Source organism: Bos taurus, unplaced genomic scaffold (genome assembly GCF_002263795.3).
Source record: "Bos taurus isolate L1 Dominette 01449 registration number 42190680 breed Hereford unplaced genomic scaffold, ARS-UCD2.0 Leftover_ScbfJmS_826, whole genome shotgun sequence".
Lineage (NCBI taxonomy): Eukaryota > Metazoa > Chordata > Mammalia > Artiodactyla > Bovidae > Bos > Bos taurus.
The window spans coordinates 29110-45536 of NW_020192122.1; the positions used below are offsets into that span (position 1 = coordinate 29110).

General features: G+C 51.5%; 1 protein-coding gene across 1 annotated transcript; it reads left to right on the plus strand.

The window, feature by feature from the left end:
- The first annotated feature begins 886 nt into the window (after positions 1-886).
- Positions 887-16153, plus strand: LOC613985 (rho-related BTB domain-containing protein 2-like). Its single transcript, XM_059884502.1, is given in 12 exon segments — positions 887-1093; positions 1723-1826; positions 2362-2547; positions 3194-3594; positions 3597-3842; positions 3845-4207; positions 4509-4594; positions 4596-4628; positions 6149-6299; positions 10648-10736; positions 11735-11840; positions 13187-16153. Coding segments are annotated over 12 exon segments (2175 nt in total). The 5' UTR covers positions 887-901; the 3' UTR covers positions 13405-16153.
- Positions 16154-16427: the final 274 nt, after the last annotated feature.

Here is a 16427-nt window from a genome sequence, read left to right on the forward strand (position 1 = left end):
ACACTCTGTTCTTCAGACTCCCCAGAACCAGAGGATTTCTGCAATCACACATTTACAGGAGATACTACATTTAAAATCAGGAAGCAGGAGCTAGGGAAAAAACTCAAGATCATAATGTAGAAACCTATAACTCACAGAGGCGGCATCTGAGAGGAAACCTGCCTCTCTGAGTGCATGTAGCTCTTTACTAATAGAGATGAAACCAGAATGCAGGTCTAGGTGATTTCTTTCTTTCTTTTTTAATTGAACAATATCTAAGTGTTGAGCTATGTGCTGGGTACAAAATATGAAATTTATACTCACTGATACTTCTCTACTGTCCTCCACCCAACCTCCTGCCACAATATCATACAATCTCACTCATAAATATTTTTTCCACAAAAGAAACACTACGTGTTTTAGGGATACAGAATTTTTCTAAGTTGTAAAATACATCACCATATACTGTGGGGAAGGGGTGTAGCTATGAGCTGGAGTGGGACCTGAAGAGGAAATAAAATTAAGACAAAGCTGGAGGAGGAGAGCAGATGATAAATGGGCTTCCTAGGCAGACACCTCTCTTCCCAGGAGAGTGGGGACCAGCCCCCGAGCAGACTCCGCCTTGGGATCTCTCTCTGGCATTCCCCAACCAGAAGCCCTGCTGCTGGAGGATGGAGACAACAGGAGGAAGACCAGAGATTCACCCAGTGGAGCTGTGCCTCTCAGCCTGAAGGGACTCCTGTCTCCTCGGGCCCCTGTGGAGCCTGTGCCCGGAAAGCTACCCACTCCCTTGTCCTCCTCTCTGCTCAAATGCTCAGAGAGGGGGCAGCCCCGGCAGAGAAGAGCTGCTGGCCCTGGCCCTCAGGGGCTGGTGTGCGAAGTTGTCTTGACTGCTTCTCTTCTCTCCCTCAGGTCCCAATTAATGGATTCTGACATGGATTATGAAAGGCCAAACGTAGAGACCATCAAGTGCGTGGTGGTGGGGGACAACGCTGTGGGCAAGACCAGGCTTATCTGTTCTCGGGCCTGCAATGCCACCCTCACCCAGTACCAGCTGCTTGCCACCCACGTGCCCACGGTTTGGGCCATTAACCAGTATCGGGTATGCCAAGAGGTAAGGTTGTAAGTCTATGGCCTCACTCATCTGGGCTTCTTCCCCAGGGATTTCTCCAGAGGGGCCCTATGCTGAGCTCACGGAAGCCCTTTAAAGGTTGAGTAGAGGCAGCTGAAGAGCACAGATCCCTGGGAGAGGCCTGAGGGGAGCCCACTCCAGGGGAGGGGTCCCCAGCCCTTTGTGTTTGTCTGAGCAGAAGCCTGGGGCATCTTGTGTAACATAGCCCCCAGTAATGGGAAGCCCTGGAGCTGGGAAAGGGGTGGTGCTTTGGAGAGATGAGAGCTGCCGGGAGAAAAGAAACTGCTGGCTAATGATACCAGAAGACCCAAGGCTGGGAAACATCTGATTGGCAGGTACAGCTGGGAACAAGGATGGGCTCCTTGGGAGATCGCATCACTCCCGTGACTGTCTGCCCTCTGGAGTCTCTTCTGTCCTGGCCAGCTCTTGTTAGGGGACTCAGGTGTTCTAGGACACACAGAGGGAGACACTAGTTGTCCCCCCAGCCCCCATGCTGTGGGACCCAGGAGTGAGCTGACCCCACCCCGAGTCGGCATTCAGGGCCCCCAGGAACCATTGCCTTCGCTTCCCTCCCCTCTCCCTGTCCCACCCCCTTCCCCCACCCCTTCCAGGTGCTGGAACGTTCCCGAGACGTGGTGGACGATGTGAGCGTGTCTCTCCGCCTCTGGGACACCTTCGGAGACCACCACAAAGACCGGCGCTTTGCTTATGGGAGGTAGGGAAGGCCCCCGCTGCCTCAGGGAGCCAAGTGGACGGGGTTTTTCCCCGAGGTATGAGGACACTCTGTGAAACTGAGTGGAAGGAGTTTCACTCTGTGAAACTGGGAGGAAGGAGTGGAGAAAACAGCCCTGGGAGACCCTTGATGGGCAGGCAGCCTGGGCTGGGCAGGGAGCCGGCTTTGCAGTCGGGCGGCCTGGTTTCAGTTCTCCCCTGTTGACCAGTAACACTGGGACTTTGACCAATTAGGAAGGCTGTTCAGATGAGATGGTAAAAGCGGTCATGTCTAAATCTCAAGAGAGCTGTGAGGTCAACCCAAGAGTCTTTGAAAGCTCTCCAGTGCTAACTTGGGGGTACAGAAATAGGAAGTGCTATGATTAAATGTTTTGGGGGAGATCACGTGAGCCGATCCATATGACAGTTGTGGGACTGCAGTGTAGGGGTGCCGTTGGGTATGTGTTCTCCCTTGTTCCAGCAGCAGGGAACCTATCACTAGCTTTTTCTGCCTATAACCTCACTCTCTCCCACCCCAGATCTGATGTGGTGGTTCTGTGCTTCTCCATTGCCAACCCCAACTCCCTCCACCGTGTCAAGACCATGTGGTTCCCAGAAATCAAGCACTTCTGCCCCCGAGCACCTGTCATCTTGGTGGGCTGCCAGCTGGACCTGCGTTATGCTGACCTGGACGCTGTCAATAGGGCCAGGAGACCCTTGGCTAGGTAGGGAGTCCTGGTGCCTAGGGAGGGAAAGGTGGCAGATGGGGAAGGGGAAGAGGGGGTGGGGGGAAGTTGTGTGTCTCTCAACTCCCTGCGCAGCCCTGAGAGAATGCACAGAGCCTCACTTCTATCCCTCCATTTGAAGCAGACTCACATAGGGGGCCAGTAAGAATGGTCATTCTTTCATCCATCCATCCATCCATCCATTACACACTGAGTGGGCAATACTGGGCTAAGCATCATGAGGAGAGAAGGAGAGGTAATCTTTGTATGAAAGGAGCTTATAGTCTTGCTGGGAGACGAACTGGATAGGTGAATATGTTAAAAACCAGCATGCTAATTGCCAGAGAGGTAGTCAGCCCTCCCACTACTCTGAGCCAGGGAGATCACCCAGGCCTACCATAGATAATGGAGGGCTTCCTGGAAGAAGAAGGGATTACAAGTGAGCCTTGAAAGAATGGTAGGATCTGGCCAAACAGAGGAGAAAGGGAGTGGAAATGAGCAGGGCAGGAACGGGGCTTAGACCCAGATCCTCAGCAGGGACTCCGCCAGTCAGGTGAAAAACACACAGGATCGGGAGAATGCATCTCCCTGCCCCCCACCCCTCCACCACCGACATGAATTTGGCTTCCCTTCTTGAACGTGCCAGGCCCATCAAGCCCAATGAGATCCTTCCCCCAAAGAAGGGCCGAGAGGTGGCCAAGGAGCTGGGTATCCCCTACTACGAGTTGAGCGTGGTGGTGCAGTTCAGTATCAAGGATGTCTTCGACAACGCCATCCGGGCAGCGCTTATCTCCCGCCGGCACCTGCAGTTCTGGAAGTCCCACCTCCGCAATGTGCAGCGGCCCCTGCTGCAGGCGCCTTTCCTGCCCCCCAAGCCACCGCCCCCGCTCATTGTGGTGCCCGACCCCCCCTCCAGCAGCGAGGAGTGCCCTGCCCACCTCCTGGAGGACCCGCTGTTTGCAGACGTCATCCTTGTGCTTCAGGAGCGGGTGTGCATCTTCGCCCATAAGATCTACCTCTCCACATCCTCCTCCAAGTTCTACGACCTGTCCTCATGGATCTGAGTGAGGGGGAGCTGGGGGGAGCCTCGGGGTCAGGGGGTCCCCGCTCAGAGGACCACCGGGGTCACCCTGATCAACACCACCACCATCACCACCACCATGGCCGGGACTTCCTGCTCCAGGCAGTCAGCTTTGACATGTGTGAGAGTGTGGAGGAGGGTGGGGGCTCTGGGCTCACTGGGCTCCGGACATCCACCAGGGACGGGATCTTACGTGGCAATGGGACAGGGTACCTGCTGGGCGGGGTCGAGTGCTGTCTTCCTGGAGCCGAGCTTTTGTGAGCATCCAGGAAGAGATGACAGAAGACCCACTGACTTATAAATCCCGGCTGATGGTGGTGGTGAAAATGGACAACTCCATCCAGCCAGGGCCGTTCCGGGCTGTTCTCAAGTACCTGTACACAGGGGAGATGGACAAGAACGAACGAGACCTCATGCACATTGCCCACATCGCTGAGCTGCTTGAGGTCTTTGATCTGTGCATGATGGTGGCCAACATCCTCAACAACGAGGCCTTCATGAACGAGGAGATCACCAAGGCCTTCCATGTCCACCGGACAAACCGGGTTAAGGAGTGCTTGGCCAAAGGCACCTTCTCAGGTATGAAACAGGCTTTAGGAGCTGGTGTCCCAAAGGCAGGGGACTTCCCTCCAGGAGCCTTCTGCAGAATCTGGGTTGGTCCGAGTAGCATTCTGAGTCATCTCAGCCACTGATGTCCTGGAGATACCGTGGCTCTGCTCCTGAAACCTAGAGCCCCCAGCTTGAGATTGGGTCATGTGGTGCTCACAGACTGTGGCTTCAGGAGGAAGCAGTCATCTGGGAGCAGTGTCGACCTGTGGGGTTGGTTGTCCCATATTCTTTCACCCCATCCTCACGTGATGCATCTTCTCTCACCCAACAGATGTGACCTTCATCCTGGATGATGGCACCATCAGTGCCCACAAGCCCCTGTTGATTTCTAGCTGTGACTGGATGGCTGCCATGTTTGGGGGGGTCACTTGTGGAGAGTTCCACCAGGGAGGTAAGGCTAGGATGGAAACAGCTGGGAGGGAGAGAGGCTTACTCCCTTTCCATCTGAGGCATCTGTCACTTCATGGTGCTTCCTTCAGCCTTGACTCTGTACAAACCACCAAGTGATGGGCCCAAGAGAAGTTTATGAGATGGCTCCTATAGCCAAGGACTTTGCAGTATACCAAGATGGGCAATTATGGTCACATCCTAGCTCTATAGTTGAGAAAAAACTTTTTTCTTAAAGCAGTAAGAACAGATTTTTATTCAGAAACTATTGCAATGGGGGAAAAGAGACCTCAGTATAGAACTGGTTTTAATTCTTAATTGAGCATGATCAAGTGGAGTTTATAGTCAAGGTGTAGGGTGGGAGTCAGTGGGTAGAAAATTACTTAGAGGAAACATCAGGAGTCAGTGGGAGTTCTAGCCAAATCAAGACTGGGGTTCAAGTCTGACCTCCTTTCTACCCTTCTCTGAACTGTGACACTGACTGTCCATCCCTCAGCCTTGGAGTTAACAGTGTCCTCCTTTGTGAATCTACTTAAAGTTCCAAGGGTCCACACCAAGTGTCTCCAGCTGATCTGAGGTTTCCCTTGAGTATGCGGATGAGGTCTTTTATTTCTGCTGAGTACCCTTCTCAGCTCTGGTCCCTTAGTCAGTGCTCAGCAAGCACTGAAAAGCTGAACAAAGAATGTTAGAGTATAGCATCCTATAACCCAGAGAAGGCATTTCCTAAGGTTTCTAAGTCAGGAAGGTCCTTTGGAGGAGGGAAGGGCACCCCTTTCCAGTATTTTTACCTGGAGAATCCCAAGGACAGAGGAGCCTGGCGGGCTACAGTCCATAGGGTCGCACAGAGTCGGACATGACTTAAGCGACTTAGCACACACTGGAAAGGGAGTCCTTCTGGGAGGTGAAGAGGAGAGTTCGAGATTTGAGTTGTCTCTGCTCCCTGAAGCATGAGTGGGTTGAGATGTGCAACGTGTGAGATGGGAACTCTCCAGAGTCACAGAAGCAGCTGTAAAGTTCCAGCCAATTCCCAGTGCAGCCTGGAGAGGCTGGCGGCTGATGAGAAAGCAGTTTTTGTGTTGGTCCCGCTCTGGAGAGATCCCAGAGGCCCAGAGCTGTAGCTTCGAGCAGCCCAGAGAGACCAGCTGGTGTTCGCTCCGTTCATCCACATCCCACTTGCACTGCTCCCTGAAGGATAGAGTGGGGCCAGGTGCAGGTGACCGGAAGGATTCCTTTATGCTTCCTCCAAACCAGAAAGATGCTAACGCGAGTGCAGGTCCTTTTTAAAAGCTATTGGAGCCCTGCTCACAGGTGCTCAGCAGATGGGTTCATTGCAGGCTGTTGGTGTGGGAGATTAGCCTTTGGGGAAGGAGGGGTTCTGAGCAGGTCCAGGGACCGCAGAGGGGTGGCAGCCTGTCTATGGGAGACCAACTGTCCAGGCCAGGGCCTTCTGAGTTCTTCAGAACTGCTGCTCTTTCCCTAAAGCTGGACCTTGCTGCAGCCTGCTCCATTCCTTCCTACCCACAGGTGGTATTTCCTTACACAAGCAAGAGCTGCATGTGGGCTGTGCTGGAGTACCTGTACACTGGCATGTTCACCTCCAGCCCCGACCTGGACGACATGAAACTCATCATCCTGGCCATCCACCTCTGCCTGCCACACTTGGTCGCCCTCACAGGTAGCTAAGCCCATGGGAGGGGCCTCCAGGGAGGAGGAGGAGTCAGGAGACCCCCTGGGAGTCGTGGTTTCTTCTCTCACCTGTCTCCTCCTAGGGGACAGGCCGCCAGCACCAAGGGGATACGTTTACATAGCGTGAGATAGGTCGGTGCGTATTGGGGTTGCGGTGAGGATGTGGATGTAAGGAAATGTGTGAGAGGGATGCTTGGTGGGGTCACCTTATAGGTCTCTCTGAAGATTATTGTGGTGCAGCAAGTGGGCACCAGTAGATACCAGGGCTCGAGGTTCTCAGCTTGGCCACACTCAGGCAAGCTTAAGAAGCCAAAAAGAACAGAACACCATTACTCATTCCTACCCTTGCATCTCCTCCTTCTTCCTTTCGTTTTTCTTCCCCTTTCTCATTTCCTTCTTCTCTTCCAGCTTCCCTTTCTCTTTCTTCTAGAAACACAGTAAATATTGACCTAATTGTTGGTCACTCCTAATTCTTTGATTCCTGGAAGATCCTGTGAGCTAGAGCTCAGGTTTCAGGATGGACCAACCCCAGAGGCTTGGGTGGAGCAGGGGCTGGGGCAGGAGGGAGACCAAGGAGCAGCGCTTGGGGTGCCAGGGCAGGAGGAGAGATGGTGCAGTGCAGATGAGAAGTCATGTGGAGCCCGTGGTGCCCGCCGACAGGTGGCGCTCCTGAGCTGGAGTCAGCATGTGCGTTCCATTGATGTTGGTGTTGGTACCTGTACTGGCATTGATGTCCAGGTTAATGTCCTTGGGCGGGTCGGCAGCAGAGAGCAAGGCCTCAGATACTGAGTTGAGGTTCAGGGAAGGACCTGGTGTCAGAGCTGCTGTGGCCCTCGGCAGATGATCAAGATTGGGACTTGGCTATGAGGGAAGCAGTGATCCTATGATGAGAAATGAATTGAAAGGTGGCGCTTGGTCCCTGGAAGAGGTGGAATGATTGACTGGAATCAAATGTTAAGAGCTGAGCCTGCAGAGGCAGGCCAGGGGACACTGAGGGCTTTAGGGCAGGGAGTAAGAGGCTTCTAAAGATTTCAACTGCAGAATTCCCTGGTGGTCTGGTGGTTAAGGCTGCACTTCCACTGCAGGGGGTATGGGTTCGATCCCTGGTCAGGGAACTAAGATCCTGCATGCTGAGTGGTGCGACCAATAAATAAATAAAAAATAAGTAAGATCACAGCTGCAACAATTTGAAAAAGTGGTGCAGCATTCCCAGAACACAGAAAATAGTCCAAAACTCTTAGACTAAATAACTTTTGAAAGACTTGCTACACAGAAATGGCCCAAATGAAAAAAAAATGTATTCAGGTGTTTCTTTAAGTTTGTTTCATCATAGCAAGCAATCAGAGACAAGTCAAACAGGCACACTGGTGGATGGCTTTTGCAAGGTAGCCATTAATAATGTTACCTCTCACTGCTGCATGGAAAGGCTTATAGAAAATAACATTGAATGGCCTTTCCTGGGAAATGCTTCATAATCGCTAAAAAACATTTAAAAAATATGTTTCTATGTACCGTGTAAAGGAACAGTGGAAAATGCCAAGTGTTGTATAATAAGTGACATGTTTTGTGATATAAGCTTACTATGAAGTTATTAATTTAAGCTTAATTTTTAAAATGTTAAATATTGCACAAAAAACATGAAATATGTGTTCATCTTAATAAATTATTACAAACCAAGTGGCCCTTGCTCGCCACACTAGAGCCCCCAGTTGTCCCTCTCAACCATAGGCCCTCCCCACCCCAAAGGTAACCATTCTGCCTATTGCTCTAAGATTTTATGATTGCTCTTCCTTACTCTTCTTCATAGTTATATCATCCAAGTGTGCATCCTGAAACACTATAGCATGATTTTATTTTTTATATAACTTTTAAGGTTTTTTTAATCTGTAAGTACCTTGTCTGTTAAAAACAAAAACAGAACTTTCCCTTGTGATATGTTGGAAAAACCCTCTGATCCAGGGAACCTAGATTTTTTTACTGATCGCCTTTCTGTAGTCCACCATGTTTCCTTCCTATCAACTGGCCTTCAGGTCTAGAGGCTAGATTAGATCGAGTCTTCTTTTGGTGAGACTACATTTTGTAGGCTGTTTCTGCTTTTCATCAAGAAACATAGATCATCTGCTTTTCTCGCTTTTTGTGGTGTTAGCAGCCTTTGAATTTTATTGCCTGGATCCATTCATTTATTAAGTGTTGTGAAATGGTAATATTCCAATTCGGTCTTTTTTTTATTTTATTTTTTTTAATCTGTTAGAATACTTTCAAAAGGCGGGAAACTTTCCCTCACCTATGGTTTGATTTCCCAGTAGAATAGTTCATGTAGGAAAGGCAGGTGAATATGTGGTATTTTAATTCACCAGTTGTTTTTCTTTTCTCTTATATTTATGTACTTATTTGGCTGCAGTGGAGTCTTAGTGGTGGCATGAAGGATCTTTAGTTGTGGCATGTGGGATCTAGCTCCCTTACCAGGGGTTGAACCTGGTCTCCTGCATTGGAAGTGTAGAGTTTTGGCCACTGGACCATCAGGGAAGTCCCTGTTTACCAGTTTTCAAGACACACATTTGTTTGCTATCATCCTTTGAGAGTGACCAGTTGATTGTTTGTTATTAATATTACATGTGATTATGAATTTTTGGACGTGAACATACTCTATTGGTTTTTAGTTCAGGTCAGTTGCTCAGTCGTGTTCGACTCTTTGTGACCCCATGGACTGCAGCGTGCCAGGCATCCCTGTCCATCACCAACTCCTGAAGCCTACTCAAACTCATGTCCATCACGTCAGTGATGCCATCCACCCATCTCGTCCTCTGTCGTCCCCTTCTCCTGCCTTCAATCTTTCCCAGCATCAGGATCTTTTCAAATGAGTCGGTTCTTCACATCAGGTGGCCAAAGTATTGGAGTCTCAGATTCAGCATCTGTCCTTCCAATGAATATTCAGGACTGATTTCCTTTAAGATTGACTGGTTGGATCTCCTTGCAGTCCAGGGGACTCTCAAGAGTCTTCTCCAACACCACAATTGAAAAGCATCAATTCTTTAGCACTCAGCCTTCTTTATAGTCCAACTCTCACATCCATACATGACTACTGGAAAAACCATAGCTTTGACTAGATGGACTTTTGTTGGTAGAGTAATGTGTCTGCTTTTTAATATGCTGTCTAGGTTGGTCATAGCTTTTCTTTCAAGGAGCAAACATCTTTTAATTTCACGGCATCAGTCACCATCTGCAGTGATTTTGGAGCCCCCCAAAATAAAGTCTCTCAGTATTTCCATTGTTTCCCCATCTATTTGCCATGAAGTGATGGGACCGGATGCCATGATCTTAGTTTTCTGAATGTTGAGTTTTAAGCCAACTTTTTCACTCTCCTCTTTCACTTTCATCAAGAGGTTCTTTAGTTCTTCGCTTTCTGCCATAAAGATGGTGCCCTCTGCATATCTGAGGTTACTGATGTTTCTCCCGGCAATCTTGATTCCAGCTATCGGTTTTAAATAATTGCAATTAGCTTTAAGAAAACTCAGATACTCTGCTGTTCCTTTAACCTGTAGAAGTCTCCTCAAGTTGGCTGCAGAGTCTCTAGAAGAGCTTTTGATGCTCTGGAATGACAAGATGTGCCAGGTTCATTGTGTATATTTCCTGCCCCATACCCGGTATCAGCCATTTCTCTAAGAAGTCTTGGCTTCCTGTAGTTGGAAATGGGATTTCAAGGCTACAGTATTTGCATTAGCAATGCTTTTGCTATTGGGATGGCTGTTGTTTCTAGGTCTTTTCCCATGGACTCAGCTGAGACATATTACTTTTAAAGATAAAATACTTTATCAGTTTATACTGATACAGTTAAAATTCAGAACTCAAAGTGTTTACTTCTTCCCTAGAAAGGTCTTAACATGAAATGCAAGGTTAGTACACAATTTGTTACAAAACTTAAATTAAAATGAACAACTTGATTTAATCCTTAGTTCTAATCTATAGTTCTCAGCAAATTTGAGATTTAATACCCTCTCCCATCAGTATCAATGGCTGACTCTCAGGGGTGGGGGCTTTCACCCCACCTGTATAACTCCTTGCTGCCACATATGTAGCTTAAAAAGCTTCATAGGTTATTCTAGTCTCCGCCTTCACTTCCCACCTCATCTCCAGTGGGAAAGTCTTGCTCCAATCCTGGTTTCCTCACTGGTAGGAGCCGACTTAAATCTCCTGTGGCCTTTCCTGGCCTGTTGGGACTTGCCCCGGACCTCTCTTTGCCCTGCTGTGGGCCCCTGCTGGGGTCGGGGAGGGGATAAAGAAGTGCCTGTCCACTCCTGTGGTTCTTCAGCCCATTCCTGGCTGTGTGTGTGTCACAGAGCAGTACACAGTGACTGGGCTGATGGAAGCAACCCAGATGATGGTGGACATCGACGGGGACGTCCTTGTGTTCCTGGAACTGGCTCAGGTAGGATGACAGGGAAGGAATCTCTGCAACATTCTCAGCTCTGGGCTCTGCCTGTTGGCAGCAAATGGGGAGGGTTTGGGAGGTGGTGGGTAGGAAGGAAACCCATTGACAGACTTGGTTCCCCCAGTGGGCAGACCCATCTTATCCTGCAGGCCAGAGGATTCACCCCAACATGCCAAGAGAAGAGGCTGGCTGTGGCAGGAAGGGACAGAGACTTCAGGCAACCGTTGGGCCGGGGAGGGAAACCAGAGACCTGTATAGACGTGGTTGCTGCCGGCTGGGGTCATTTAAGGCACACTGGGGACTCTCCATCTAAGATGAACTTCCTCCTCCATTTTCCCAAGTGACAGTGTCAGTTGCTCAGTCATGTCTGGCTCTCTGCGACCCCGTGCACTTTAGCCTGCCAGGCTCCTCTGTCTCTGGGATTCTCCAGGCAAGAATACTGAAGTGGGTTGCCATTTCCTCCTCAAGGGGATCCTGCTGACGCAGGGACTGAACCCACGTGTCCTGCATTGCGGGCAGATTCTTTACTGTCTGAGCCACCCAAAACAGGCAAGCAAAATCTCCCCTACCAGCCCTCAGGGTGCCAAACATTCTAAAGATTAGTTTCTGAAGTTAAAATAATGCAGATATGCCTGGGTGGTCAGCTCTCTAAGCCCGGTTGTCAGCACCTTGGTGCAGGCTGCTCTGGTCCAGCATGGAGGACGAGGGGTCAGATCTGAGGAGGGCAGACCCAGTAGGAGGCCACCTCATAGGACTGTGGGTTTCTGGGGCTGCTGGGGGCAGGTCACGGGTGAGGTGGTGGTGATGGTGCCAAAGAGCAAATCCATGTCATTCCATCATGGTTTTGTGTGGCCTTGCCACTCGAGGTGGGTTCTTGTGACTCAGGGCCTTTGCCCACCTGCGCCAAAGCTCTGGCTCTGAAGGCAAAAGTAGACATCTGTGTGCAGACCTTGGCCCAGGGGTCCCAGCACAGACATGCTCCTGTCTGTTCCCAGTTCCACTGTGCGTACCAGTTGGCTGACTGGTGTCTTCACCACATCTGCACCAACTACAACAATGTGTGTCGCAAGTTCCCCCGAGACATGAAGGCCATGTCCCCAGGTGAGCATCCCCAGCGGCATTTGTCGCCTCCCTCTCCTTGGGTCCAAGCCTCTGACCTGACCCCAAGGCGCCCAGAGGCTGCCAAAAACCCCTGTGGGTGGGGAGTAGCCTGCAAACATGCACCCAGCCCAGCGGAGGGGGTCCTGGAAAAAGCGCTGGTATGGAGGGCGGCCCCCCAGCCCCAGCCAGCCAGAGACTGTGGGCAATTCACTCTGCCCCTCTGAGCTTCTGCTTTTCACAGGTACAGTCAGACTAGAGGTGGTGTTTTTTAGATGTTTGTGGATCAAACTCCACAATAAGAAATCCATTTTTGTTTGTTTGTTAATTTTTACAATGTTGATTGGTTTCTGCCAAACAACAATGCAAATCAGCCATAATTATACATATATCCCCTGCCTCTTGAGCCTCCCTCCCATCCCCATATCCCACCCCTCTAGGTTATCAAGAATTACATTTTACCTTGTGACCTAGTACACATATTGAAAAATTTATCAGTTGTTTTTAATACTGTTCACGACTCATGACATTAATTTCATAACCTGGGAATGGGCACAAGTCACAGCTTGGACAACACAGATCTGGGCATCCTCTGGGGTCCCTGCAGCTTGGTCTCTGCTTAATTGATGTCTCAGGTCCTGGGGCCTGACAGGAATCCAGGGGTCCAGGATTCATGGGATCCAGGGAGAGGTGTGGCTGGCCTCCCCCGTTGGTCTTCACTGGGCACCGTCTGCTTTGCTGTGACCCTCCTCCCTAGTACTCTACCAGGTCTCCCACTCCTGCTCTGTCCTCGTCACCCTTCTAGCATTTTCTTTCTAAAGCACAGCTCCAACTGCCTCACTTCCCTGGTCCCAAACTTTCGTGGAGCCCCCACACCTTCTAGAAGAAGTCCAAACCCCTCAGCCTAGCCTTCCCTCCCATCTGAGCTCCTGCATACCCCCACCCCCCGCACCTCCCCTCTCAGAACCTCAGCTCTGCCAGCTGCACCTGCTGTCAGCCCAGCCAGGCCGAGCATCTTCTTGCCCACAGCTCTTCTCACCATTTCTCCCTCATCCCTTGTCGCAGCCTGCTTTATTCTCCAAGCCTTGATAGGATCTTCCCTCTGCCTTTGAAGAAAGACGCAAGTGGAAATGCCTTTCCCCAGTGTGGACCGTCGGCTCCACTCCCTGGGCAACTGACTCTCTTTGGGGGCTCAGTGAAGGCAGGGCTTCCACTTCTGGTCCCCAGGGGTTGGCATGTGGGCCTAGGAGGACCAGAGGCATGTTCCATGGCAGCGGGGCAGGGGTGGGAGTCCCTCTGCCCCTCCTCCTGCGTCTTCCTCACCCAGCCCTACTGCCGTTCTGCCCCAGAAAACCAGCAGTATTTCGAGAAACACCGGTGGCCACCCGTCTGGTACCTGAAGGAGGAAGACCACTACCAGCGGGCCCGGAAGGAGCGCGAGAAGGAGGACTATCTGCACCTGAAGCGGCAGCCCAAGCGGCGCTGGTTGTTCTGGAATAGTCCGTCCTCGGCGTCCTCTTCGGCCGCCTCCTCGGCGTCCCCATCCTCCTCCTCGGCTGTGGTCTGAGATGCTGCCACCCTCTTCTGACCCTGCTGCTGTTGTCCCCACTTGTCTTTGCCCCTCTGCTCCTCCGCATCGCCCCCTCCACCTCCCAGGGACAGAGGACTCGCATAACCAGGACCCTTTGGGTGGAGCTGCTCTCACCAGCCAACATAGCTCAGCACAGAGAGGAGGGAGCCTGGCCTCGTGGACCAGAGCAGTGGCCCTGTGCAGAGGTCCTGATTCCATGGCTGGCCGGGAGACAACTCTTGGAGGCGGGCATCGGGGAGAGAGCTGAGGACTGTGGCATCTTGTCTGTGGGTCGGAGAACCCTAGCATCAAAGGGGAAATTCTCCTGCTGGGAAGCTGTGTGTCCTGGTCTGCACAGGCAGCCCCCTCCCAGGGAGCAGCAGTGGGCAGGCAGGGTCCTACCTCTGTTGGCCTCACGTCTCCATTTATGGAACTGAAGGGTTATAGTGGCTTTGTGGGCCTTTCCACGTGGAGCCTACTCGAATCCTCACTGGAAAAGTCAGGGTAGAACTTAAGCCTTCAGAGCCCAACTCCAGGCTTCCACCTCTGTGGTGCAGCTGCCAGAAGCCGCAAGTAGAAGGCTTGCCCTCTGCCAGCATTGCTTCCGGGGCTGTGGGCAACCAGGCCTGAGAAGGTGGCAGAGGTTTTTCAGAGCTTCAGCCCTGGAAGCAGTGCTTCTTGGTGCAATGAGAAACTTCTCTTTCCCCCCATCCTTTACCGCTCAGGTTTGGAGATGGAAACAAAAGGAAACACTGGAACAGGGGGAGAGAAAGTAGAGGGTGATGGGACCTGAGTACAGCAATCCCATGCTCCTTTGGGCTCCTCCCCCCCGCTGCTGGCCAGCACAGCTTCTAATGGGGAGAGGGTAAATTTTGCAAAAATACGCAGACAATGAACAAAATCACCACCGACAAAAGCATTGTGGCCTCTGCCCCTCAAAAGAAAAGCAGAAAAAGACCCCGGATGGCTCTCATTCTTATAAAGCCAAGCAGGGGACCCCATGTGGATGAGACAATGGTCGAGGTGGTAAAATTGACTCCGATGCTTTTCAGGAAAGCAGTGTAACCGGCTGTGACCGAGGATGTCCTGGCCCCACTGATTGACTCTGGAGGGCATGGTGCATGCCTTCAGCACGCTGGGGATGACGTTGCAGGGGCGGGGAGGGGGGGCTTGGGAATCACCATGGTGTTGGACTCATCATGAGAATCAATCCGATGTCAACTTCAGCAGGTAACTCCATAGGATATGACTGTGTTGAAGGGGTGGGACGCGGTAGGGGTCAAAGGTCAGGGGAAAGGGCACTGACATGGAGAATAGGAGTCTTTGTAAAGAAGGATCGTAATGAAGTACGTGACCTTACTCAGTGCTGGTTGGTGAGAACAGGGAAGAATGGGGGAATTGAATAGGAGCAAAACCAAGGTCAGTCCAGAGAAGAGGAGGGAGGAGACTGGAGGATGGTGGAGGATTAAGACAGTATCTTGCAGCCCATGGGGGAAAGCTGGGCCACAACTGACCCTCTCCCCCTTTTCTGATCCTGATTTGTATCTCACTCCACACACCCTTGTTAGATTCAGAACACAGGGTCCCTCTGATGAAGGTGGAGCCAGAGAGACTGAGCTCCTGTCCTCAGCACTCAGGACTCATCTCATCTAAGAAAGATGCTTTAGGGAGAGTAACTGGGTTTTGGTCCCAGGGCCCGGTGTGGGGAGCTCCACCCCCAGTTATCTGGCATAGAGCAACCGCCCGCCCCCCACCCCCTCTGCAAAAAATGGAACCTCTGCATCAATTTTGTGGTGCCAAGACCTAGAGATTTGAGGTCAAGGCCTTGTCAAGAGAAGGAGCAGGAGGTGGCAGGTCAAGTGCGTCTTGAATGGCTGTGACCCTTGGTGTCCGAGCCCTAGACTTCAAGGCCATGGCTGCCTCCCCTCCAAGTCCTCCAGGTGGCAGGCTTGGAAACCAGACATGTGCTGCCCTCTACTGGCTGGTCAGCTCACTTCTGCTGAGCTCAGGCTGAGGCTGAGGTGAAGGGGACAGAAGGGGAACCTCCTAGGTGGGGTGTGCTGCTCTGCACCAGCCCCTTCACTCTGGGAAGGGTGTAGGAGGGGCCATGGGGGCCTCCCAAGAACTCCAGGGGGGTGGGAGAGCCAGGACCTGAAATCCAACAGCAGGGGAATTAGGTCTCCATGAGCTTACAGGCCTGAGGCGTCTGGCCCAAAGATGAGGATGCAGAAAGGCCAGCAGGGACAGAAAGGGAAGGCGGCTCAGGAGTGGCAGGAGGCTCACAAGTGAGAGGCCACAGCAGGATCCCAGCAGGCAGGGTCTCGGCACCCCTTCCAATAGCTCCGTCAGAACCAGTCCATACCTCCAGGAGCCCAGCAAGCCCAGGTGGGACTCAGAGATACCACCTGGGGAGGCTGTGGGGGACCTGGGCCAGCCCAGTCAGGGGAAGGGCAGGGAGGAGAGGGATGGAGGAGGGGCTGAATTCCAGTCCCCCAGGAACCTGGTGCCCAGAAATCTTGAGTCAGAGCAGGAGACACATTCACACAGGGCAAGCTTGAGCCTGAGGCATAAAAGCGAGAAGGAAGGAGTGGGTCACACAGCAAGAACACACACTCCTGCACCCGCGTCACTCAGAACTCTAGAGGAGAACGGGAGGATGGGGGAGAAAAACACACACACGCCTCTTTTTATATAAAATTGCATATTTAATTTGGTCATGGATTCATAAACACATGAGTATTTTGTACCTACTGGCCTTTCTTGTACTGTTTGATATTTCCAACAAACTCTTCTAAGGTGAGAACTTCCAACGGAGAGAAGAGTGAAAAGATAAACAACCACTAGTGAAACAATTGAGTGCCTGTCGTGGGTCAGGGGCTCTTTGGACTGGATATAAAACAAGGCAACTTCAGGCTCTCATCAAGCTTACCTTAAATAAACATGATGAACACTGACAAGGCTAATACTTTAGGTGGGCACTAAGGATGTCCTCCGAGAAAGGGATAAGTGACCTGACACTT